General features: G+C 38.5%; 2 protein-coding genes across 20 annotated transcripts in view; one reads left to right on the top strand and one right to left on the bottom strand.

The window, feature by feature from the left end:
* Positions 1-27,556, top strand: part of LOC131688679 (protein Fe65 homolog) — a 281,910-nt gene that overhangs the window by 218,543 nt on the left and 35,811 nt on the right. For all 17 annotated transcript variants that reach the window (XM_058973123.1, XM_058973117.1, XM_058973131.1 and 14 more), the window contains 6 exons: positions 14,948-15,176; positions 15,244-15,545; positions 15,608-15,914; positions 15,977-16,166; positions 16,232-16,359; positions 18,265-18,363. In XM_058973123.1, coding sequence (XP_058829106.1) covers positions 14,948-15,176; positions 15,244-15,545; positions 15,608-15,914; positions 15,977-16,166; positions 16,232-16,359; positions 18,265-18,363 — 1,255 coding nt within the window. The remainder of the gene's footprint in view (positions 1-14,947; positions 15,177-15,243; positions 15,546-15,607; positions 15,915-15,976; positions 16,167-16,231; positions 16,360-18,264; positions 18,364-27,556) is intronic.
* On the bottom strand, positions 21,595-22,738 carry LOC131688685 (uncharacterized). 3 transcript variants are annotated; one of them, XM_058973136.1, is made up of 4 exons: positions 22,592-22,738; positions 22,329-22,532; positions 21,843-22,227; positions 21,595-21,783 (listed from the first exon to the last, which is right to left on the bottom strand). In XM_058973136.1, the coding sequence occupies exons 1-3, from the start codon at positions 22,683-22,685 to the stop codon at positions 21,890-21,892; spliced, it is 636 nt and encodes a 211-aa protein (XP_058829119.1). In that variant the 5' UTR covers positions 22,686-22,738; the 3' UTR covers positions 21,595-21,783; positions 21,843-21,889. The 3 variants fall into 3 exon arrangements, with proteins under 3 accessions (XP_058829119.1, XP_058829117.1, XP_058829120.1); XM_058973134.1 differs by having other exon boundaries at positions 21,595-22,227; XM_058973137.1 differs by having other exon boundaries at positions 21,595-22,227; positions 22,329-22,512; positions 22,592-22,715.

Here is a 27,556-nt window from a genome sequence, read left to right as displayed (position 1 = left end):
CAGTATAACGATATCATCAGACGGGGCGGCGATCGAGGCGATAAAAGAAACGGAGGAAAGATGTACATCGATCAGGCTGGAATCACGAATTCTGTCAGGTGGAAAATACACAACACACAGGAACAGATTGCGATCGGCAAGTTTCACTGATATCCACACTTGCTCGGAGGTCGCCCACCGGTCATCGTTGATCACTCGGGCTTTTATACCACGCCGAACGGCGATAAGCACACCACCGCCTGATGTCTTGTGGCTGTTGAGGGCATTACGGTCACAGCGGTAGACATCGTATGTTGAACCAAAGACCTGGCGAGACAGAGTACGGTTGTCGAGCCACGTCTCGGTCAAGGCGATAACGTCGTAACAGCAACCCGTGGTCGCGAGCAAATAGCTGTCCGTTGATGAATTTAGGCCACCAACATTCTGGTAGTAAACCTCGATGTTGTTGGAGGACGGATCAGGTACAGCAGAGAGCGAAGCCATGTTGCCGTGTAGGAAGATCCTTTCGTCAATCTCACGAACAATATCGGAACGGTTCACGGTCGCCTGGTTATTGTTAAAAATACCGAAGCCAGTGGCCCCATTGATTCGTGACCCATCAGTGTAGAACATTTTATGGCAGTCAATGTGTTGGTATTTACTTATGAATATTTCAGGGATCTCCAGAGAGCGCAGGTGATCCGAGATTCCACGAAATTCCTCTTGCATGGACGTGTCGAAAAATAAAGAGGAATCGGGAGTATCTAGTATATTAACACATGTCATAACATAACTAGAAGGCGTTATGTCTTGTGACATATGATTGAAGTACACTGTCATGAATCTGGTTTGGGATTGAAGCTCGACAAGTCTTTCAAAATTTTCAATTACCAGTGGATTCATAACCTCACATCGTATAAGTAAACGAGAGGAGAGATCCCAGAATCGATCTTTTAAGGGAAGAACTCCCGCTGGAACTTTAAGACTCATCGTATGTGTCGATTGCATGAAACCTAAGGCGATTAGTAAACAACGATACTGTATTCGTTCCAATTTAATAATGTGAGTGTTTGCAGCTGAACGGAAACAGAAGCACCCATATTCCATTACTGAAAGTATCGTTGCTTGATACAATCTTATCACGTCACTTGGCTGAGCACCCCACCAAGATCCGGTTATTGTTCAGAGAAAATTTATTCTTTGTTGGCACTTCTTCATCAGATACCTAATGTGGCCTCCTCATGTACCTTTAGAATCGAACCAAATTCCGAGATATTTAAAGGTCATGACTTGGGCTATCGTTCTACCAACCAACTGAAGCTGAAGCTGAGCTGGATCACGCTTTCTTGAAAAAACAACCAACTCTGTTTTCTCCGTAGAGAAATCGATGCCTAGCTTCAAAGCCCAACTTGATAAATTATCCAAGCTATCTTGCAATGGTTGTTGTAAATTTATAGCTTTTGGTCCTGTAACAGAAATCACGCCATCATCTGCAAGTTGCCTTAGAGTGCATGGGCTGACAATTCAATTATCAATGTCATTCACGTAAAAATTGTAGAGAAGGGGCTTAAACAAGAACCTTGTGGGAGGCCCATGTCACTCATTCTGACTGTTGCCAAATCGCCATATGAAAAATGCATGTGCTTTTCTGACAATAAGTTGTATAAATAATTATTTAATATTGGTGAAAGACCACATTGATGTAGTTTCTCTGAGAGAATATCAATGGAAACAGAATCGAATGCTCCTTTTATGTCTAAGAACACAGACGCCATTTGTTCTTTTTTTGCGTAAGCGAGTTGGATTTCTGACGAAAGTAGCGCTAGGCAATCATTCGTTCCCTTTCCTCTCCGAAATCCAAACTGGGTATCTGAGAGCAAGCCGTTCGCCTCAACCCAATTGTCGAGACGTCGTAGGATAATTTTTTTTCAACAATTTCCTGATGCAGGATAGCATTGCAATCGATCGATACGAGTTATGGTCGGAGGCTGGTTTTCCCAGTTTTGGAATGGCGATAACTCTCACTTGTCTCCAGTTGTGCGGGACAATGTTCTGCTCAAGAAGCTTATTGAATAGATTCAACAAGCGTCTTTTTGCTAGGTCATGCAGATTCTTCACCAAGTTGAATTTAATTCTGTCTGGACCCGGAGCATTATTGTTGCATGAGAGGAGTGCAATTGTAAATTCCAGCATTGTCAAAGGCGAATCTATGGAATCGCTACTTGTGGGAGCATTGCGAATGATTTTCTGCGCAGCAGCAGAATCTGGACAGACTTTCTTGGCAAAATTAAATATCCAGCGATTCGAAAAATCTTCGCTTTCATTAGTAATGTTTCGATTCCTCATTCTTCTGTCTGTATTCCAAAGAGTACTCATTCATGTTTCTCTTGACAAGCCATCATCGAAGCGTCTCCAATAACTAGACTTTTTGGCACGACGGAGACTGTCAAATTTGTTTTGCAAAATCGAATAATTTTCAAAGTTCGCACGTGTACACCTTTTCCGTTTCATAATTTCTTTGTAAGCAACTTGTTTAGCTTCATTTGCATCCGAGCACTCTTTGTCCCACCAGGGATTAGGAGGCCGGCTATTCATTGTCATGCCAGGATTGCATTTCGTTTGAGTTTGTTCTGCTGCTTCAATAATCAAACCCGCTAGAAATTCATATTCTTCGGTAGGTGGTAGCTTTTCCGTCGAAACAAGAGAAGTGGAAATTAAAGATTGGTATTTTTTCCAATCAATATTTCGTGTAGAGTCATAAGTGACATTGATTGAATTTGTGAGGCCTAATTCACCGTTAATTGAAATAACGACTGGCAAATGATCGCTACCATTAGGATCAGGTACAACCTTCCACGTGCAATCTAACCGAAGTGAGGTCGAGCATAGAGATAGATCTAATACACTTGGTCGTGCGGCTGGTCTGGGGATGCGTGTTATTTCGCCTGTATTTAAAACTGTCATATTGAGCTCGTCACAAACATTGTCTATCAAAGAGGATCACCAACACCTCTTTCGGGTAAAGGCTGTAATTTATATATTTTCTTTTATATTGAGCTCCCTATTTTCGTACAAGAGACAAAGCTTTTATTTATCGTTGACTCTTGCGATTTGTGTTCAGCGTATAGCGATTCCAGAATTTCTTTTTGAAGAGAATTATGACAGTGTGCTTTGGCTCCTTTCTCCTAGGTTATGTGCAATGTGTTCCTTTTAAAGCCAAAGTGAGATTGAAGTACAAGAAAAGCCTTGTAGGTATATCGTTCGATGACTAGAAATCCTCCAATTTTTCCTAAAAGTTAATAACCTTGAACTCAAAGCTCATAGAATTACATTTTTTCCATTATTTTTATACTAATTTTAAAATGGCCAATCAGGATTTTCAAATGACTAAATATCTAATCGAGTTTGTTGAAATATAAATGTTAAAATTAAAGCCAATTTTTTTTACTACATTACCCAGCATCTTTGAAAAGAGTCTCAATTTAATACAAATTTTGTCTGCTCCTTGGTCATAAGATATCATTAGTGCATAAGAACCAGTGGAATCAGGAATTATGTTTTTTCTGCTTTCAGGTGGGACTTTGTTAGCACTCAGATTCCTCTAAATACACTGTTCAATTAAAGCAAACTATTTTTCGCAAATGAAAATATTTTTTGAAATTGGCTTATTAACCAATAGGCTCTGTTTGCGCCAGCTTGAGGATTGCATAAGTTCGAGGAAGTGAGACTTCACTGTAGTACACGACAGTTAGGTATCGCATAATGAACCAACTAACGTAGGCGTTACGGAAGAGTTTGTTGCGTTCAACACTCATACTGCAGTCAGATTTCTAGAAGATTCTCACTTCCTGAACAGAACAGTAGTGTTCATTTAATAATTGGAGCAACCAATATATAGTACAAGTTGCAATCAGAACTGTACGTCATTATTCATAGTTAATCAGTATCAATAGTTATCCCTAATAACTTGTAACAAACCTTATCATACTACAAGGTCACAATATAGAAGAAAATGAATTACATACAGAACATTGCCACGTTTTATGCTGATCAGTTTGGGCCAATAATCAGTGCCTAGTTCTACTGAATAAACCCACGGAATTTATCTAAGTGACCGCGAGTTCTTACTGCACCATGAACCGAATAGTTTTCTCTCGTCATAAAATTCGACAGCTCTACAGACGTTGGGGTGCGGAAAAAAGCTCCATGTAAATTTAAAACTTTGGGAACATTTTAATAACTTTCCCGAACGATTTTTAGTTCTCTACATAATTGTAGACAATGAAATTGCCCTTCCCATTTTCACTTTTAGTAATATTTGAATGTCTATAGCAATACCTAATGGCGAAAATGTGAAAAAGTTTCATTGGAAAACCTACGTTTTCAAGCAAAAAGTCTTTGAAATAAAAAGTTGTTCTGGAGCCTCCGACAGAATATTTTACTTTTGATTGCAAATGAAAGGCAAAGTCCATTCTATCATATACTGACGTTTTAGAGAGTCCGATATTTTTCGAATAATCTTGTTCTACCAAACACACCGTGGCATAGTTTGAAAGAAAACGGTTAAGTAGTTTTTGAATGGCAGGTAACACCGCAAATCATGGTTTTTCCAGAGACGTTCTAAAAAAAAGCGTCGCCATCGAGTCGTTTGTGGATTTTTTGCACAGAAAAATTGCAGAATGTTATTTAAATGATACGCTATAATGTACAAATGTTTTGATCAATTCGCTTCACGCAAAGCTTTAAAATAATTCGCAAAAAAGCGTTTTTTTCATTCTGAAACCCTTAAATAAATACATAAATATTTTCAGCGTTATAGATAGCGAAGAACTATGTTATGACTCATTGAATTTGATTTCCAAATGATTGGTTTTGTTTTGCTAGGAGTTAAACCAAAGTGAAGTTCAGAAATTTCAGGTGGCGGCGATGACAGTTCTCAACACTGTCGGTAGAAAGGCTTTCACCGAATGCAGTCAGTGGTGTCAGTTGACTTGCCACAAAATTAGAGTAGGTTTAAATAGTAGTTATAATAGTAAGAAAAATCATCTTTCCCAATTGAACAGTCGAGAGGAACAGACCGTGAATAAAACTTTTTCCGCTGTGCTAGTAGTGTGCCTTCAAGAGTTGTCTGTGTGTGAGTCCCGAAAGTTCGAACAGCCGGAAATAACGATCCTGCCTCAACAAGTGTTTTTTTATGTAAAAAGGGCAGAGGAACACGATGGCTTTGGGATTTTTAAAATTAAAATATATGTATTGGAAGTAAAATTAACTTTTATTATTTAACTAAAAAATCGCATAGTTGGCAGCACTGCCGCCAAAAGTTATTATTTTTTATAAACTCCTTGAACAATTTTCTTGAAAGACCATCTTGCAGTTTGATTCTAGAGGAAATAGAACCGGAGATATGATCAAAAGAAAATCAAGGATTTTGGCAATTTGTCAAAACGGGGGGTTCTCGCATTGCCCGAGGGATGGTTCAATTGACACAAAATTATATTGGCCCTGGATAAACAATTCCTCCAAATTTCTTTCAAATCCGTGAAGGTCGATTTCAAGTTTGCATCTTTTTTTGATCACTTCGCGCGGAATGACCCACATGAATTTCCTCGCAATCCCAAAAAATGTGTTTTTTCACGCTTCACCCCTACCCCCTTTAACCAGAATAATAAACCCCTGGATTTCCCATTTTGGGAACATCCATTATAGATGTTCCCAAAATTACTCCCTTTCCTGATTGTCCCAATAATCTAAAAACACAAAAATATCCAGTTCATTCAAACGGACGCTGTGGGAACTAGCTCTGGCCCGATTCAAAATCATTGAATATGTTAGAAATCCAGCTGGTTGCTCACTACTCGACTGTAACCCAGATAACACGTGTTCGAGCTAATAAGATAACCTGTTATAGTGAATAATCGCGATCAGAGTGCTCGCTGCGAGCGTTTTACGAAGCAATGCCGTTGTCTCCAAACCAGGTTTGAAGTGTGACCCCACTTCAACAGTCGAAGATTTTGGAATTCAAACAGTTGTAGTCAGTGAAAACAGTGGGGAATAAGTTTCCAACTTTTTCTCTATCAAACTCGTGACTTTCGTTAAGTCTTTTTTTTCCTAACTATGTCCTCCCGGGTAAAATTCAAAATTCGTTTACTTGTTGTCCCGTTTGGACCGCAAGTAATAAAGTGAATCAATAGCATACAATTGGACTACCTATTCACCTTGTTGCAAAAAGAGGACTGTTTCATTGAAGACATTAGATTGATTCTTGAGGCAAAGATACTGAGAAATGTATTAACTTCGGGGGGATTCCGCATGATATTTGATAAAACTTTCCGTACGAGCAGCGTGGGAATAAAAATAAGCACTCCCTTTACCCTTAAGGTTGGACAGAGAAAGTGCAAAATTCGCAAACGTAAAAGCAGTTTTTTTCCACACCGTATGTCAGATCTTCATAAAAATCAATCAGCAGTACTGTATCAACATTCTACATAGACTGATTGATTTTTATGAAGATCTGACATACGGTGTGGAAAAAAACTGCTTTTTTCGTTTGCGAATTTTGCGCATTCTCTGTCCAACCTTAACCTTCCGGATGTCGCGCTAGTGCACTGAGTGCACGCTGCTCTGAAAATCTAGCGAAACCGTCTTAGCGCACCAGCGGCTGCTCGTTCAGTGAGCGACTTCCGGAAGGTTAAAAGCGCAAATATTTTTTTTCAAATTTTATGAAAATTATTTTATAGTGTCAATACGTTACTGTAATATTTTTGAAATGATTTTCGCAATGTTGTTTTAAGGCTCAAGAAACCTTTTTTGAGCATGTGTAAGAATTGACCGCTTACTAGTACACACTCAATTCGGCTCGGTAATTTTCCAACAGCCGTGTAGTCAGCAAATTTGGAAACTTCTATTTCAGTAATGTGAGATTTGTTTGCTGATTTTTGGGGAAATATTTTCCGAGTCTCAGCTATCAAACGTCACTTTACGCTCTTATGCAGAAATGTTAAAGAATGCCCCTGTCCACTCCGATAATTTCTATGCTCCTTTGACTCGTGTTGAGTATGTATCTGGTGTTCCGCAAGCAGGAACTACTTTTGTTAATCCAAGCGTGTCCAGGAAGAGCAGAAAGGTGGCCACCTATTAGAGTGCACCCTTATGTATTTAATTTATCCAATGGAAGTACTGCTTTAAAGTTGAGACAAGATAATTTAATTTTCCCAGCTTTCAATGTTATTGATCCTAGAAGATATAGGGTAGGTGCTTTCTGATTCTTCTAATTAGTAAAGGTAATGTTTTAAGTCATAGAGGTACGAACTATTTATTTTAGACGACCTCATTAAACTTCTCGAAAAAATCGAAAGCCTTACAGAAAATGTTCAAAAAATCTACATTCGTTCCAAAAATATTTAATCACTTTACGCTAGTATCATGTGTCTCAATTCCAACATTGCACGAGAGTTAAAATTAAAGTTAGTTATCCAATTCCATTTAAGCTTTTTCATGACGAAACGTATCCGCCGAAAGGCCAAATATCACCAGTAAAACATGTGTAAGGATAGCATCACTTGGCGCCAGACATACTGACTGTTGCGTAGGTACCTTTATTATTTCCTATACTTTTCGCCCTCGACACAGCCGGTACGAAAGCTAAATGGCAAAGCCTTTTAACCCCCATACCACGAATGCATGACCCCCGGCGCTATACCTCATCTACCTATGTATATACAGGTATAGTAGCAATGTTGAAACCGGAAATTTTCATCCGTTACGGCATTTGCTTACTTCGTCAGGTCGGAAAAAGTGTGAATTAGAAACGAGGCGTTCTACGCTCACACACGGTCTGGTCGTTCAGAACGGAACCGGAAAGGTAGAGGTGACGAAAACGGGCTTATTTTTTGCGTAGCATGCATGTTGGATTTTTCGGCCGATTACCGTACTTCAAACATAATCGGGTTGTCTTATGAGAAGATAAATCTTTGGCAGGGAAAGAGCAAATTGGAAGGATAAATATTTAATCGAATCCTTCTCGGGGGTTGGCTTTGTTTATGCGATATATGTAATGTGTCTGTGATACGTGATGCGCGTTCCTGTTCCGTAACATTTTGGATCATGTAGCCACGGATTACATGTAGCTTAGAAGGCTGAAACTATGCGGACAACATCAGTGAGAAAATGTCTGGATATAAAAATGTCGATTCCAGATATAAAAATGTTTGCTCGGTGAAATTTTCAAAAATTTCGTAAATTAGTATATTGCATAACATATTACTTTGAATAATAAATCCCAAACAAATAACGGTGTAAACGATTCTGTATTACTATGATTAAAGCTAAATACAGTTAATTTGAAATATGGCGAAAAACACAATAAAGGAAAAGTTGCTTTCATCGATGTTCCCATTCTGGGATACCCACATATAAATACGTGCCAAGAATTACCGTTGCTATAGGATTTTGGTTCAGCTTATTTAATTAATTATGTGTGATAGACATAACTAACGTTATGAAGTGTGTAAGTTTAGGAACTAATTAGTTCGCCGACACTGGTTATTGTGATACCCATATTAGCGTTCCTAGTGCCGATCATTTTTGGCGAGATTCAGTACTGTACAGTACTGAACCCTTCTGTATCGATAAATTACGAGTACTCGAAGATTTTTTATCAAAATAGTACTTAGTAACCTATTTTGGTTAACAAACCATGTTCAATCTCAAATATTAGTGGATTTTTTCGAATCTGGTACTTTTTTACCTTTGAGGCTTTCATTTTTTATTCTTTTGGTTTAATCTTTCTTCAGTTTCAATAGCTGCTGCTGCAAAAAAACCCCTATTGCATATTGCAATTCAAAGCGAATATGTCAGTAATCCATGAGCAGATTGCTAGCAGTTACTTTTGATATTATTGCTTTGTTGTAAATCGGTGTCTCGCTTATACCACCAATCGAGTACAATTCAACGCAATCCATTCCAAAAGCGACTTTAAGTAGCAAAACGGGTTGGCTGCTATCCCCCTTCGCGATCTTTCGAGGGAGTTTATTGCTGGCTACTTTCTTTTCCGCTAACCAACAAATGATGATGCTACGCCATTCGACACGAATCGTGCACCTGCCAAATCCTAAATGAGCTACTTAGTGCTCGGTGTTCGTTAATGCGATATAATAAAAAATAAAATAATGACGTAACTTACTTTGTTACTTATGTAAATTACTTTCAACCGAACAGTGCAACAATTAACAATATGACGCTCAACTTCAGTACAATGCAATTTATTGCCGTTAAATGCTACTTTGCTGACCGTAAAGGGTTTGAAAGTTTAGGGGAAGCACTCGATTTACAAATCTTTAAAAAAAATTTTTTCGAAAATATAATCCTGAAGTTGAAGAATGTTGTACTGAGAATAATTTTGAACTATCCTCCCAGGAATCGGAGCGTGAATCCTCTATTTAAGTCATAGATATACGAACTATTTATCGGGCTCAAAATCCCTTTCTAACATTTAGTATAAGTTTCCGTTAAAAGGGCATTCAGCGCAAAATTTAAAAAATGGCTATTTTTATTTTTGTACATTATGCAAATTTGAAATAAGAAAAAATGTGCTCAAGAAAAGATTTACTCGAATTGGCTTGTTTCATCTGCTAGAGCCCATCAAACAGAATTTCACATTCCATTTCTAAAATACTCATATTGTTGAGGTTATAGAAAATTTATCTCAACCAGAATTCACCATCTTGGATTTCAAAATGGCTTCAGACATTGATTTCGTCATTTACTCGTCAATTTCATTTTAGAAATACCAACATTGGTGAGGTTATAGCGAATTTGTCTAAGCCGGAAGTCGCTATGTTGGATTTTCAAATGATTTCACTCATCGATTTTCGCCATGTACATGTTTACCCTATTTCGAAAATACCCAGATATAGTAAATTTATCTAGACCGAAAATCGCCATCTTGTGTTTGGCTTTGGCTTCAAACATCGATTTCCGTCGTGTACTCGTCCACCCCTTTCCAAAAACACCCACAGAAGTCTGAAATACCAAAAACGTGAGCTTAATTCAATAGAGGCCAAACCATCGAATATATTCACTGGGTGTATTTGGAGGAATTTTTCGTGTGAATATTCCCCACAATCTGATAGAAATTAAAATTAGGTATGGCTTACTATGATCGAACTAAAAAAATAACTTTGAATACTGACTAGATAGAAAGTTGGTGTCTTCGACAAAGTTTTAGAAATGCCCATAATAGAGAATTTCGTTGAGGAACTTGAACTAGTAGGACTAAAGTTGATCGATTTATAAAGAATTCAATGACAACCCCCTTAAATTCAGTTTTTTTAATATAACTTTTTCCGTAGAGATTTTTCGTGCAAACGATGTTCCAGACAAATGTGAAAGCATAAAAACACATAATATATTTAAAGGCTGCATGTAAAAATATTCATTCTTTTCATAGTTATTGAAGATTGTTGCATTTTTCAGACCAACTTTAACTACGCATAAGAAAGAAAAGTGCAAACCAAAATGCATGAGCAGACAATTTTTTCAATGTCTAGACAATGCATAATAAAGGTGAGAAGTTTTGATCCATGGCCCGTTGTGGGATGTGCGGTGGGAATCATGCGGATGATTCCTGTGGAAGGGATGTCGAAAAGTGTCTCTACTGTGGGGGAAACTCACATGATTTCTCTTTATGTCCCGCGTACAAACAGCGCGAGGAGAATCTTAAGCATTCCCTTCAGGGACGCTCTAAGCGATCTTATGCAGAAGTGCTTAAGATAGCTACGCCACCTCTTTCTCCGAACGTCTATATCGACTTGTCTACTGATGAAGGCGACTGTGATGAACCCCAGGAGGGTACATCTTCTGCTGTGCCTAGAACCAATAGAAAAAGGAGGAACATTTCCTCTCCCAACCTTCGTCGTAAAAGTCAGGTGAATAAAGGTCATGCCCCCCCCCCCTAAAATAACTACTGAAGAAATAACTGGTGTAAAACTGAAGCAAGTCGCTCCCGGTCTCAGTAACCTGAGCTCAGAAAAGGAGTTCCCAAGTGTTCCCATATCTCAGCCAGAGAAAGAAACCAGCGCTGGCTTAATAAATTTCTCTGACATTGTGAACCGTATTTTTAAGCACTAAATATTTCTTACCCTCTTAAAAGCATCTTGATAAGCTTTCTCCCCGCAGTTAAAACATTCTTGATGCAGTTTACTGCCAAATGGCTCATCCTTTCAGCGATTTATCCTTCGATGGTTAATTCATCGAACGAGGTTACGGATTTAATCACTGTTCTACAGTGGAATTGCAGAAGCATTATCCCGAAAATCGATTCCTTTAAAATCTTACTAAATATCTTTAAATGCGATGCATTTTCACTATGCGAGACATAGCTTACTTCAGAAATATACCTATATTTCCACGTCTTTAACATTATTCGCTTGGATTAAGGAGACTCTTACGGAGGAGTACGTTTGGGGATCAAAAAGTGCTTCTATGCTATGGTTATTTGAATCGAATCGACCTCCCCTCGACACCAGGCATTGAAGTTCTCGCTTGCCAAACCAGGATTAAAGGCAAAGACCTTTGCATTGCTTTCACCAGCATCCCCTCTAGAGCCTCAGTTAGCCACCGACGGCTTTGCGATATTGCGGAACTCCTCCTCGCACCGAGGTTAGTTTTAGGTGACTTGAACTCCCACGGTACGGCATGGGGTTGCCTTCATGACGATAATGGAGCTACCTCAATTCATGCGCTTTGCGACAACTTCAATATGGCCATTTTGAACACGGGTGAAATGACACGGATTCCTGCCCCTCCAGCGCGTCCGAGTGCCTTAGACCTGTCCCTCTGCTCGACATCGCTGCGGTTAGATTGCATGTGGAAAGTAGTCTCGGATCCCCACGGCAGCGACTATCTGCCCATCGTAATTAATATTGTTTGCGGTTCAGGGTCACTGAATACAATCAATGTTTCGTATGACCTCACACGAAATATTGATTGGAAAAGCTACGCGTCCGCGATATCCGACAAAATCGAGTCCACTCAAGAGCTTCCTCCGGAGGAAGAGTAAGGGTTCCTGGCTGGCTTGATTCTCGATACCGCGATTCAAGCTCAGACTAAACGCGTACCAGACGCGAACTCACGCGGGCGTCCTCCCAATCCATGGTGGGACAAAGAGTGCTCAGATGTGTACGCGAGGGAAGGCCGCTGCGTATAAGACCTTCCGGGACGACGGGCTGCCAGCTAGCTACCGACAGCACACGATGGCGGAATCGCGCATGAAGAGTTTGACGAAAGCCAAAAAATGTAGCTACTGGCGCCGGTTCGTCGACGGGCTAACGAAAGAAACATCGATGAGCACTCAATAGAGTTCGGCCCGGCGCTTACGAAACTGCAACAGTACTAACTGGAGCGAGGAATATTCTACCGCACCGCGTCCCCTCACGATAACGCGAACGAAACACCGTTTTCGATGGTGGAGTTCTCTCTTGGTCTCTTGTCATGTAACAATAAAGTCCCAGGGCCAGACAGAATCAAATTTAACTTTGCCATACTCTGCCAAGAGACGCTTGTTGAATTTATTTAATAAGTTTATTGAGGGTAATATTGTCCCTCATGGCTGGAGACAAGTGAAGGTTATCGCCATCCAAAAACCAGGAAAGAACTATTTCTAAACTTATGTGCGGGGTTGAGAATCGAACTCAGGTAAGCTGCGTATAAGGCAATCGACTTACCAACATTGCTATGCCCCTCTTACTGTAATTGAGAAATCTCTTCTACTGCGCATAATCAATAAAATTCACATTCTATTCAAGGTAGTCTCCAAAGTCTAGTTTTAATGAAAAGAACTTACTTTAAGAACATTTCTTAAATATTGTTTTGTATATCGATATAGTGCATGCCTTCAGATTTTTCTAAAAAAGTTATTTAACATGACATTGTGAAAAACTTTGCCGAAGACACCAACTCTCTTACTATTTTTGAAGAAATGCTTCTCCTTAATTATTTTCTAGGAGATTTAATCGCCACAATTATTATATCAAAATATGCGCTTTGAGTGTTGGAAAGCTACTTTGAGATTGTTAAACTTTCAAAGTTGATGGTTTCGAAAAGATGTAATCTTAACCGTTAGAAAAGTGTTAGAACATGTATTTCACTTTAAAATTGCACTTTGTATTTCCATTGTTTGAATTTACTGTTATATTATAAAATAAATTTTAAAATGCTCCTGTTAGATTAATTTTGTGTCTGAACTTTCACTAATTTATCCAACTTACTTTAAATTTTTGCGTTTTCGAGTTGCACCCCGACGTAACTTTTAACAGAAAGCAGACATGGTTATTTTGATAATTATTATTTGTGTGTTATATTATCACGTTCTTTTTGTGCCAATTGCCGATTTTTGATAGTTTTGTATGTCAATTAGTAAGAAATATAAAAACATATATAAAGATATCGTTAGAAAAACCTTTTTACCGATAAGTTCTCCATCATGCAACCACTTTAAAAATGTTTCTTTTTTCTTTTTGTTTTTGTTGACAAAATATAAAAGATTTAAAAAATGGGTGTTTAAACGGGGGGGGGGGGGGGGGCAACAACGTTTTTAAACAGCCATAACTTTTGATTGAGGTAAGATTTGCTCACAAAAACAAGTAAGGCTAATAAATGTGACTATTGCCTTTCATTTGAGTATTAACAGTTAAAAGGATTAGCTCTAGAACTAAAGTTATTGCAATTAGTGTGATTGGATTCCGATGGAGCAGTGTTGCCAGGGACAGTTTACGTTGACGACGGAAAATGAATTTTTCATATATGTTAGTTATGTTGCAATATTACTGAAAACTGAAAAAAACTTTTCAATTTGGACTATCTTTGGCTACGTTTCCCACGCTTTTGAACTATTGTAAATATACTAGGAGAAATGTATTAAGCATTGGAAGGTAAAAATTGAGCAGCTTCTGGCACTGAGCGAGAAGCACCTATCTTTTCGTGTTTCATGGCCCATCCGTTTTCAAGGGAAAATTGTTTTAAACCCCTACAAGCACTAGAAAAAAGTTGGGCATGAAAGGGTTAAGATAAATTTTTGTTTTTGTGAAAATGATAACATTTTTCTTAGTGTATATTTTTTCGTATTTATTCCCTGTAACTAGTTCTCAGATGGTTTTGCGTTTATAATACAGAAATCGAACAAAAAAAATTTAGTTATGCACGCGCATAAACGTCTACATCCTTATCAAAGCAAAAAAAAAAATTATGCATCTTCACAAAAAGCGATCAATGTTCCCTCGTTTTACAGTTTCCTCTTATAACAGTGCAGGATTTTTATTACTCTCTTGGTTTGTCCCAAATGTATTGCACACCCGCCTGAAATCCTTCGGATCAGATGAGTTTCTGACTCTCAATATTTCTTGTGCGGCGTATGAGCTGAGGTGAGCAGTAGGTACTTACAACCCCTATGTATCATAGGTCAAAGCTTACGACTAAATATTCTGGCTGTGTAGTCGTAAAACTGGTGGGCTGAATCGTGAGCGAAAAGGATAATCAATAAACCTAAGGCACTCAATGTCAAATGCCAGCTTTCCTACAGAAAGTTGTATTTGTTGCTGTTGCTTCAGCTGGCACCCGACAAGTACCCAGGTTGTAAACTTGTCGTGATGGGGTTAAACGGTGATAGTGACTCATCGTTCTGGTTTGATGGTGGTGTTGCATGATTGAATGTATTAATACTGACCTTGAACTCGGATTAATGGAATTGAAAATATTTTTCAATTCGTGGTATTGTTTTGCGTTCGTTTAGTTTATTAGATTTTAAAATTAGCTAACCTATTTTGTATGCCTTTTCGTCTGAAACATTTTACAGCTTTCTTTTCAAATGCTTGCCTCTCAGTAATTCACACCATTACCGATTTATTTTTTATTTGATGAATGCATTTATAAACCTTTGAAGCAAACAATTCACTATTCGCCGATTCCTTTGCAGAAAACGGTTTGTTGAGCTACGAAAACCCAAACTATCACATGGATCCGCTCCGAATGGAACGCAATTCGCACCTATACGAGGAGATCATCTCCGAACTGCAACAGCAAGGGACACTGCGACCAGCCGGTGCAGTGAACTTGGTTCGAGATCCTAACCAGATGCTTGGCAGTAACCGGAAAGGATATCTGGACATTGGCACGATGGGTGTCGATTCCAAGGAAGTTGACGGGTAATTGATATGGAGGAACTTAATCAAAAGAAGTCGCTATACCAAAGTTTACTTTTCTATTTTACAGGTCTCCCAAACACAAACAGAAATTACTGGACGGATCACCCAACGAATCTGAAACGCAGAAAGATGAAATGTCGGAGAAAGGAGAAAAAACTGAGGAGGAAATCCAGCACATATCCGGAACACTGAATGCGGAAGATTTGTACGCGTTGCCAAACAAAAGGAAACAAGAAGTCGGTGAAGTTCCTCCGGAAGATGAATTGGACGACGATGAAGAGGAAGAGAAAGGGAAGCATGAAGATATCGAAGGCATTGAAGATAAGGACGAAACGAAGGATCTTCCCCCTGGATGGGAAAAGCACGAAGGTCTGCTTCTACAATCATTTCAATGCTGTGATGTTTGATTTATGTGGATACTTTTCTTTCAGACAATGGCGGGCCTTACTACTGGCACATAAAATCTGGAACGATCCAACGGGAACCACCGGTATGGCCCAAAGAACCACCGACAAAGGATAATAAAACTACAATCGTACCGACACCCCGTTGCATACAGAATTCGATGTTTTCGCAAACACTGGCCAATCTCTACGGTACTCCCAAGCCGGAATCAAGTTCAGCATCGTCCAGCAGCGGCCGGTTGCACGATAATATTTCATCCGTTACCCGTAGCAGCACTAGCTCGGCCCTGGACCAGGAAGATGAACGGCGACGGAGGGAGGATATTGCATTAAAGTAAACCAACTTATTACCAAGGTTACAAATATTATTCAAACATTTCTGTTTCCAACTACTAGACGCCGTAGCTTTCCACTCAAGTCGGATTCCGAAAGGCCAATTCGCTTCGCGGTACGGTCGCTTGGTTGGGTTGAAATAGCCGAAGAAGATTTAACGCCTGAGCGATCCTCCAAAGCGGTAAACAAATGCATCGTGGATCTTTCGCTGGGTAGGAACGAGTTGCTGGACGTTGTTGGCAGATGGGGTGATGTAAGACTTCTTGATTGGGAAAAGCAGTTTGGGATAATCATTCATAATGTTTATTTTTGTTTTAGGGAAAAGATTTGTTCATGGACTTAGACGAAGGTGCTTTAAAATTAATTGATCCTGAGACGCTGACAATACTGAACTCACAACCGATTCATACGATTCGTGTGTGGGGTGTTGGCAGGGACAATGGAAGGTAATATATATTTATGTTTTTTTCCTTTTTTATTTCGACTATATGTAGTCACATTTTTTTTACATTTTAACGCCATTCAATTAGCTAGAGAATACTGGGTAGGGAATGTTATGAATGTTTTGAGCCATAGTACTTAAGTGAGATCAAGGATGTGAAGTATACAGATCGGAAATCTAGAAGTGGCAGGATCATTAGAACATGTCTATGTTAAAAATTTAAATTGCAACAGAACATTTTTTAATTTTTTTTATATTTTCTCAACAAAAACCTGAAAAGAAAAGAAACATTTGGAATTTGATTGGTTGATGGAGAACTTATCGGTAAAACAAATTTTATAGCAATAACTTGATACATGTTTTTAAATTTGACACAAATTGGACATACAAAACTGTAATTTTATTACAGAATATTTTTCCAAGTATCATTTTAAAACAAAATGCCTTTTAACAAAAATCTTCCGAAATGCGATAGTTGTCGATATATTTGAAATTTTGCTCCAACAAAAAAATCAATTCATGTAATTATACCTTATTTAAAAATTATTCACGTTACCCCATCACAAAATGTCAACAATCTAATGTGTATCGTTTCAGAAACTTTTTCAGTGTATTTAGATCATGGAGGAGCTTTCAATGAAAACATTTCCCTAATAAATCATTTGCAGTCAACAATACAATTTGCTTTTCGAATATTTTTTTTGCTGAGTTTTTAACAGCATTTCAAATCAAAATGTTCATAGCAAAAATTTTCTGAAATGTAGTTCTCGAGATATTTTAAATTTTGTTTTAAGGTCACAATTATTTTGTGTTTTACGATCTGTTCAGAAGTTATTCATATTTCAACCATCAGGTTTTTCCAAATGACCCATAAAATTTCCTTTTATCTTTGACATCAAGGCAATATTGTAAACCATTTGAAAGCTAAAGTTTAAATTTAAACGACATTTTTGATGGGGAAACGTAAATAAATAGGGCATAACAAATAGCACAGAGAACGTGACGATCGAGACAATATATTTTTATTAAAGACTCCATTGGAAAGCGGATAAAATTACACTAAAATGAGAGAAAGAACTAAGATATTGAAGAACAAATTAGGAACCGCCTTGAATCTCACTATTTATTTGATAAAAAAAACTCAAGACACTATCAAAAACGCTGGGGCTATGATGAGATTATTAAGTTGGAAATTGTCCCAGTTTTCGAATGATACTAAACGAACGGAAATATTCAGTATGATTTTTGAGTTAGATGCATTTAAAGTCAATAAAAATGAATAATTCACTCTGCAACGGTCGAGATTTGATAGTGTGCTTCCTCCTAATATAATCTTCTATCGCCTCTCAAAAGATTTTAAATTGATAACCAGACACCCTCGGTATTCTATAAACCTATTGACCTTGAATAATGGTGCAATCACTTTTCCGCTTCAAGTTCTCTGTTCACCACTTTCTTCCTAAATTTCTCTTTTTCGTATTTTCTTTTCACGCCGCTCTGCTACCGCTATGCTGAACTGTTGCGAATCTGCCATGCTTCTTCCATATGTGTCGTGTTGATGTACGTTTAGGGAAAGGTACGATTTTGCGACCTGTTATGACTAGCAAGTGGACCAAGGAAGCCATGGGTTATTCTGACACCCATCGTTCCTTGTTATTATATATTTCGTGTTATTTCGTTGAGACAGCGAGATAAACGAGGCAACCGGTTTCTATTGCCTTGATTGACATGTTTTATTATACATACTGCCCCCTTTTATAATGCCACATAGTTTTACTAATTATTCTCTTTAATCAAGTAAATAATTCAGGAAATTCCATACGCCTACTTGAGGTTGTTTGGTGAAAATAGTATTGATCTAATTCTGTGTTTTTCTTCTTTCTGTCGTCACCACCTCTATATGATGCAGAGATTTTGCTTACGTAGCGCGAGATCGACTCACCCGGATCCACATGTGTCACGTATTCCGATGTGATACGGCCGCCAGGACGATTGCCAATACGTTAAGGTAAGATGCATTATTTAGTATCAAATTTGGTTTAGAAATATGAAGTCTACACTCACAAAAACGCGATGCGAGACAGAACACAACACTTATTGTTCTTAGTAACGATTTAATAAAACTGAAAATTTACCTTTTCATCGACCGGCTTCAAGCGATGTTGCTTATCTCCAGTAATAGGCGGTTTGACCAAGCTTTTTATAACTAAGTTAATTCATAACATGTGAAACAAAAAGGTGAACATGGAGAAGAATCTTATGGATAATGACATACTTAGGCAATGTAAACTCAGCGGAAGTTCCTCTAACCAAATCTGGCAGGTGATAAACTTTCTTACCTCCTTCGAGTGATACTGAATGCAATTGCTTGCAATCAAGTATCTTTCCATCTTTAAGTATGGTATCTTTGAAACGACCAACTCCATACTCAATTAACTCATCGACAACCAGACTTAAATCAGTGATAACACCGTCGACTTCAACGTCCATTGAAGGAATATACACTCTTTATTCATGCGTAAATAGCTCGTAGGTAGTAATACCGAAGACTACTAATGACGATACGAATTTTAACTTTAACGATCTCTTTTACATCGGAGAATCGCAAAGTCAATCGCTCTACTTATGAAATATGTAAAATCTTCCTCGTTCCTCTGCTGTCTCTGTAGTTCTGTTATGATGAACGCCAATACTGCCAGAAAAAAAACTTTAAAGCTTGAGCTTGTGCGACCACCCCTGGCTGCTACTCCGTTATCGATCTGGACTAGCTGAAATTGCACAGGGAATCAGTAGATAATTATGCTTGGGAGTAGCGAAACATCTTTCAATGTGCAACCTCCTGGTAATCCTAAAGTGTTTATTAATCAATACCGGCGCCGGCCAGGCCCAAACGTAGATCGCGGAAGGAAAGGGAAGGAATTGTTAGTCCGATAATTTATTTTGTTAGAGGCCGTATATGCTACTGCACACTCCACAAGTATCACGGGAGGAGGATATTTGTTAGTAAGAGTATAGAAGTTGGATCACTTCTTCTTTGTTACTATGTTTTAATTGCCGCAAGGTTCTACTGTATCGATTTTGTTGGCTATTTCGGCAAATTTGAGACCAAGAGAAACGAAAGCAATGAAATTGAAAGACGGATAGGTATTCTAGAGCTAATCAGTTATAAACTTAGAACGGAAAACTAGAACTAGGCAGGCTCATATGGGCATGATCGAAAGGAAATGTGAAGAATTTTTTGCCTTCTGCAGAGTAGGAGTTGGGCGTTTCACCCAAGTCTACCGCATGGTCTATGGTAGAACATAACTCATCATCATGCCGGCATCGGCGGTAAAACAGGCGGCTCAGTGTGTTTCTGCTTCTATTCGAATCAATCCAAAGCGAACGAAAAAACAGTTACTTGTGTGCATTGTCTGAAGCACAAAGGATACCTTTGCTTTTATTCTTGCGTGGTGATATGTCAAGATGGCTCAGTCTCATCAACAAAACGTGATTATTCGCACTATGCTCTATTTCTCCTTAGTGGAGATACATTTAGGTAAAATCTTCTTCAGCAAGGGGAAAATTGTTTTAAAATACATTCCCGCGTTAAGGGCACAACACCTATAATTAAATTAGTAATTGAATTTATGTTTCGACTTCGTCTCATCAGAATCCGATACTAACTAAGTGACAGGACAAAGCTAGCGCCGGAAATAGCACAACAGCGACGAACATGTTAGTCATTACAGTTAGTCAGTACTCGGTAGCGAGAGATACTTTGACATGGAAATAGGTGAACAATGGATTAATTCTCGACTAAGGTGCTTCAAACCATCTGATACCACAAGACATCTGGACTATTTTCGTCCAGAGAAAATTAATAAAATATCCGTTGGATATTCTATGAACTTGGACGCAACTAAACTCATTCATGGCTGAAATATCAACGACTCACCCAGCTAAGCTCATAGTGATGGTAACTGTCAAAAACAGACAATAGATATTACTTGCCACGGGCCTTTTTGGAATGCCGAGTGTACGTATCCGCGCGCAAAGTTGAGATCGACGGTGTGAGTACCGATTCGAAATTGACATACATGGAACAGCTGTAGTACGGGATTATCTGTTTCGAGAACCGCATGCTTCAACTAGTGAAGATTCTAAAGTGTAAAGGGATTGCATTCTCCTTCCCCTTCGTCATGTCTGATTGTCTAACTGACGGACAAAGGGTCATCTACCAGTTCACTTTTTGTACTGTGGGTCTGGAACTGTGTAAATTGCAGGTTTTCTATGAAAAATGCCACGGTAGTCTTGGAGATTATTCTTGTGGGGAGAATGCTGAAATTGTCTCTAGTGTTAGAAGAGTCCCCATGATCTGTTAACATACCCCGTGTACAAACAGCGTTAGTGGAAATTGGATAGTTAACTTATGGATCAGCGGAAGCTATCGTGAGAACGTTTTACTCTCAAGGTATGAACCTTGCTGATGATTATGGTAGATCTGCATTGGAATAATCAAGACAACCATGTTAAATTGGCTTTGTTCTTATGCACCTGTCCTGGGTTTTACTTGGCTGATCTGGTCATCCTATCTACCAGCATTTCGACCACCCATCTTGCGTACCACTTCTATTCCGATTTGAGCTAATTATTTAAAAAAATATGAATATCTCTCACAATCAAGCTTCTAACATTCCTCTAGCCTTCAGCTATTCACCACCACAAAGATTGTTCAAAATCCCAGCGAATGCAATCGTAATTAAACATGGTTGTTGTACCTTATTATTACTGCCAGTCAGTTTAACGGAGCAGCACAACAAAAATGGTTTGGGAATACCTTGATTTAGATGAGTCGTCAGTATAGTAGTGAAGCTAATCTCTCGCCGGAAAAATGCACAGGAATTGCACTACATCTCATATAAAGTTGGCAGTGGATTGAAACGTAAGCAAATCGCATTAACTGAATCAACGTGGCTTAGAGGAATATGTTTCTGAGAATTCGAATCACGTTTGCATCAACCGTGGTTGCCGTGAAACGAGTCCAATTCCGAAAATGTGTACTTTTTGCATTATAAGTTGTTTGATTTACGTTAGTTGGTAAGACGTTATCATAAAGTAAACAACTTGTTATAAGTCTATTTGATATATGTCAGTTCTTTGTGTTTTGCAAGTGCTCTTTATATTAGCGTTAAGATATTTTCAATTAGACAACATTACATCAGATGAATTTCTGAAATACCAAATTTAAATACACAGATTAGCACTTAGAAGATTTAATGGCGGAAACGAAAATCGTTTATTGAACAATACATTCATATATTAATCGCAAAACTGTAAATCTCCTACAAACAACCAATTTACTATTGATCAAACAACAGATTACAGCTTTAGTTTAGCTGATATTCAACAAATACTCTAATCGTTTCCAAAACTGCGCAAACGAGTTCTGAAAAAGCAAAAGAAAACCAATGTAAATATCCCACCGCTACTGGGCACCTAACGAACATCAACTATTTATCGCAGCATGCATCCATCCACCCACCAGCCCTAACTCATTTCTTCGAAAACGCTATGCCATCACATACTCTCCGGTCCACCTCCAACGGGCAATCGTAGAAGTACACCAAGGGAACATCCCAGTTGTTGAATCCGATGTACTTGGCCGATAGCTGGGGGTCACGAAATTCCAAAAACGGGAACGCATCTTCGTCTCTAGTTAGCTGAACCAGTCCGTTCGGATGTACCGCTATCGTAAACATGAAGGGTTCGAAAGGCGACAACATTCCAATGCTGGATTGTTCTTTCAGAACTTTCAGGTTCTTTGTACTATTGGGGGCAGTACGTGTGTAGCGTCTGACTTCGATTTTTGTGTTTGCCCAGCCGGAAAGTACTGTGGAAATGATAAGAAACTGACATCAGAACCTGTTTGTGTTGTGTTTTCATCTCAGTGTGAGCTGCGGGAATCCCACATTATTATTATGATCCACTTACCGATTTCATTCATATCGGTACTGTTGTACGGGTACATGACCGGGGCAAGCCGGACGTGTCCATCGTTGTTCCCCAGAATTCCCATCCGCATTATCATGACGTCGTCCTTAGTGGTTTTCACGTTTCTGAACCGGCTGGTGGGGAAGTACGGATGCCTGTGGTTATAGCCATGATCGGTATTGTACTGTAAACAGCCCAATGTTACTAAAAGAATTAAACACTTTGACTGTCGTATCCGTACGGTTCGAAAACAGGGAACCTACCTTCAAATTTGTTCGATGGCTCGCCGTTGCAGGTAGCTTGGAGAAGAAGTAAAATGGCAGCGTTTAAAACTAACATCCCGGCGCGAGGTTTCATCTACGACTGAACTAGTGTGATCTTCGTTTTCCATTGGGCCCAGCAGTATCGTCGTTGTAGCATGTAATCGCATCAAACTGGTTTTGAACGGCGTCTTGACACTGCGGATCTAGTAATAACAAAAACTGGTCAGAATGGAAACGATGGGTATAGTTGTGTTACAGTTGCTCGAAGCAATATTTTGATGATTCACCTTTGTTTTAGTTTTAGAGATTTATTATTGTATTTGTGGCTCAAACAGCAAGTTTAGTATTATCGAATGTATTATGGCGAAGTCAATTGTCAACACAATGAACAATTTAAAAAAACTGAATTATCAAATGAATTCAAGATTTTCTATTTCCATGCAAAATACAAACTATGAATTGCTAATCAGTAAATTTGTTCTTGCTTAGATCAAATGTGTCTATGTCCTTAGAAGTTTGAACTTACAATTGTATATAGGGTTACTGTGCCCTAATTCATCTTAGCACCTCTATTCATCCCATCCCAACACATTAGTTAGAGCAGTGTGTGCTATCTCTATTTATCGCATTAGCTCAAATGGTGGGATGAATAAGGGTGCGTTGTACTCGACTTTTCGCTTCGCTATAGCGCGGGTATTTTACATTTTCCAAGCCAGTTTTTTTTATTAATCTGCTTCTTAAGAACCTTAAGAACGAAGCAAAGATGTTGATACCTATTTAAGTGCAATCCAATCAGTGTAAGCTGAGTTATCAGCGAAATAGTATGACATCGTGACTAATGAGATGAATAGGGGCACGTCTACCCTATGTATTCAAAATTGGTTTAAATTTATCAACTTCTGAATATGGGTAGATATATTGTTAAAACCTATTCAAAGTTATTCAAATTCTGGCCATTCTTGTACCACTGTTGAAAAACATCTTGACATGATGATTGTTTTTATTTTCTTTCTAAATGTACATTATTCTTTACGAGTTCTTCAGTGTAGGGGCAGTTCGGTCGATAAGTACATAATAAATCAAATAATATTCATTCAGTTCTAATGATATTTCAATCGGCACAATATTAAAGTTTCTCGTATTGCTGAAGTTTTAAGTGTTTATATATATATATATATATATATATATATATATATATATATATATATATATATATATATATATATATATATATATATATATATATATATATATATATATATATATATATATATATATATATATATATATATATATATATATATATATATATATATATATATATATATATATATATATAAAGTAGAGGGGAAAAAGTGAGTTCGTGATTCTTAAAGAGTTTTATCAAATATTATTTGAAAAACCGAAAGACAGGTTGATGGTAGTATTAACGAAGAAAGTGAAGTTGAAATAAAAAATCTGTTTTAATCCACCTAGTGGTGAAATTGTGCCTTTCTCATTTATCATAGCTATGATTTAATAGCTGGGTACGTTCAATGTAACATTGTGGAAATGTCTATTACATTATTATTGAATTTGGTAGGTATATATGAGTGCATGACTGCCACGAGCCTGATGAGCAACATATCGACGCTAGCACATTTCAAACAAATATAATATTGAGGCTGGTCTGAGAGGGAGGGGTGTGAGAGGAAGGAAGGAGAGGGATGTATGGGGAGTTCAACACCCAACTTCATATTATACCTTCCATTTGTGACTAGGTTAGTGATAATTGATTCAGTCATCACCGAAGTGGCTTTAGTTCTGGAATATGCCCGGAACCCAGGAATTATCGATAGTGGACAATATATTCCAAGAATTCACCATCAATGGTCTAGGCCAGTTTGTAAAAATCGGAAAAGAGTTCGGTGGAAAATAGGACAGTAAATTAGGAACTTGTCGAGTTTCCCGGGGGCCAATGTGGTCAAAGCTACTTTGATTGGTCATTAGTGATCTAGACCCGCTAATCCAAGTAATGTTGAATCCATTTATATATGTATTACATCATTCGGACCCCATGGTGTTACCAGTTTATATGGGGATTTGCTGTGTGACTGTACTTTTCAACCCGTAACTCCGGAACCGGAAGTTGGATCAACTAAAAAATCAATAGCAGCTTATGGGAGCTACCTTTCATTTGAAACTGTGTAAAGCAGTTCAGCCATCTCTGAGAAAATTGAGCGACATTATTTGACACACGCATGCGCACACACATACATACATACACACACACACACACACACACACACACATTTAGCGATCTCGACGAAGTGAATCGAATAATATAAGGGAATCGGTTTTGCGGGCCTCGATTAAGTCAAGACGAAATTTCGACTGAGTATGCACTCAACAAGACGAAATTTCGACTGAGTGCATAGCCTTTCCAAAATGTCCCAAAAAATCGATTTTTCTCAAATTATTTTTTCGGGATAACATAAAATCTCGACGTTTCATGCATTTTAAAGAAATTTGGCATCAAAAATACGAATTCGATTTCTGCAATTTCATGTTTCGGAAACTGTAGTCCCGGCTTATTTGGGGATTTCTTATATGACCGGACGATTCGTTCTATATTTCCAGAACCATTTAACCGATGTGTACAAATTTTCATAGCAGTCTGTCGAGATAATGTACATAATGTAGATTCTAAGGCTAAGTTCGTGAAAATCTGCGCAACCATCTTCGAGAATCTAATGTGAGTTTATTACGGTGGGCCTCTGTAAAGTGCTCAAACCGAAAGTAATTTTATTTTAGGCACGTCATGGCTAAACACATTTGTCCCGGGAAAGGACCCAAGAAGTGACATGAACCCTCTTAGCCAAGTCACATTCAACGATTTATCAAATCCCCATCAAATTGAAATGGTTGGTACGGTTGTCCACGTTTCTTTCTTATTCAAGGTTCAAAAAGAAAGTAATTTTGTTTTACGATTTCGAAAGTAAGGCAACAATGTACCTCTTGTATAATGTAAGGATTTATTTATACATTCAGTATGTAAAACTGGATTTTCAGTCATACAGAGCCACACATGCGAGCGTGCCAAGAGTCCAACCATTTCCACATCGAGGAGTGCCACGGCGGACATGATAACTCTTGATACAATTGCCTGAAATAGGAAAATCAGTAAGATTTTTAAAGCTTAGATTTGTAGTTACTCGATGAACCAAAAAAAAAGAAAAGTATGAATTTCGGAAAATGGCTTCATAGAAACCGAAAAATCTCATAACGGCGCCGGTGATTGAGTGGTAAGCGTGACCGCCACTTATTCCAGTTGGCCTGGGTTCAATTCAAGCCGAGGTCGTTGAGATTTTTCTGAGGTGAAACAATCTGTGGTCACGTCTTCCTTCGGAAGGGAAGTAAAGCCGTTGGTCCCCGGTCCATGAAATTGGTGGATCGATATCTAGTCTAGGTAGTGGAATCACCTCTCTGGCGTCGGTAAAGAAGAAGTAGATCCAACTTCTATACTGATACTAACAAAAATATCCTCCTGACGTGATACTTGTGGAGTGCGCAGTAGTATATACTGCCTAGCAAGTATCGGACTAACCATTCCTTCCCTTTCCTTCCGCGATCTACGTTCGGGCCTGGCCGGCGCCGGTATTGATCAAAAACACTTTAGGATTACCAGGAGTTGCACATTGAAAGATGTTTCGCTACTCCCAAGCATAATTAATATACTGATTCCCTGTGCAACTTCAGCTAGTCCCGATCGATAACGGAGTAGCAGCCAGGGGTGGTCGCACAAGCTCAAGCTCAAACTCATAGAAACCGAAAAATCTCATATTTTAGTGTAACGGGGAGAAATTTTGTTTTATTCAGTTTTCCGTGGTTCATCGGTTGGTTACAAATATTTAGCAGTTGTTAAAAAATCAAATCAATCAAGTTGAATAGTTTTTGAGTAATCGTGTCCGACAATTTGAAAAATGCGATTCCGAGAAAAACGCTATTAATGTTGCCAATAGATTAAAATCTGCATGTGTTACAGTAAATACGCGCGAGGAACGCTTGGTTGTTTGAAACAAAAGTTCAGCGTGGCAACAGAGATTGCGGAAGACTATTCTAGAGATTCAATACTAACAATTAAGCGAATAAAAAAGAAATCGTTTCTTTGCCCACAACACCAGACACCTCCCTTAATTTTGAAAGATGATCTCTTTTCCCGGGCACGTCCACCATAGACGTGTGGTCAACACGACTTCGATGGGGCGTCAGTAACCTAGAACTACAAATGCAAAATGTTTGACTGCCATTTTAGCAGAAAAATCCTTTTTGTATTCATCGCGGTATCGGTTTGAATAGGAGTCTTCTATGTGATCACACTCCACAACCTGTAACTCCGCAGGCGAAAGTCGGAGCGAAATTAACAGTTAATAACAGTTTTTGGGAACGTACCACCGTTCATTTGAGACTGAGTTTGGTCAAATCGATCCATGAATACTTTCGCCGGGGCTTCCGGAACCGTCGGTTAATGTGACCAAAGAGACTTTGAATGACTATTAGTGACCTAGAACTACAAATCCTAGCAGTTGTGGTCACATTTTCGAAAAATTTTCACCTTATTACATTCATGGCAGTATACGTTGAAATCGGGATTTGTTGTGTGTTCGTATTCATCACCCTATACTTCCGGAACCGGCAGTAGGATCAATTAGAAATTATTTAGCAGCTGATGGGAACGTTGGACTTTTCATTTGAGACCAAGTTTGTAAAAATCGGTAAATAATTTGCTGAGAAATAGGTATGATATTAAGGTTGCACAGAGAATGCACAAAATTCGCAAAAGAAAAAAGCAGTTTTTTTCCACACCGTATGTCAGATCTTTATAAAAATCAATCAGCGTATGTAGAATGTTGTTACAGTACTGCCGATTGATTTTTATGAAGATCTGACACACGATGTGGAAAAACTGCTTTTTTCGTTTGCGAA

The sequence above is a fragment of the Topomyia yanbarensis genome, chromosome 3 (genome assembly GCF_030247195.1).
Source record: "Topomyia yanbarensis strain Yona2022 chromosome 3, ASM3024719v1, whole genome shotgun sequence".
Classification (NCBI taxonomy): Eukaryota; Metazoa; Arthropoda; class Insecta; order Diptera; family Culicidae; genus Topomyia; species Topomyia yanbarensis.
The sequence above is the reverse complement of the archived record's forward strand: the minus strand, read 5'-3'. Positions and strand labels throughout refer to the sequence as shown.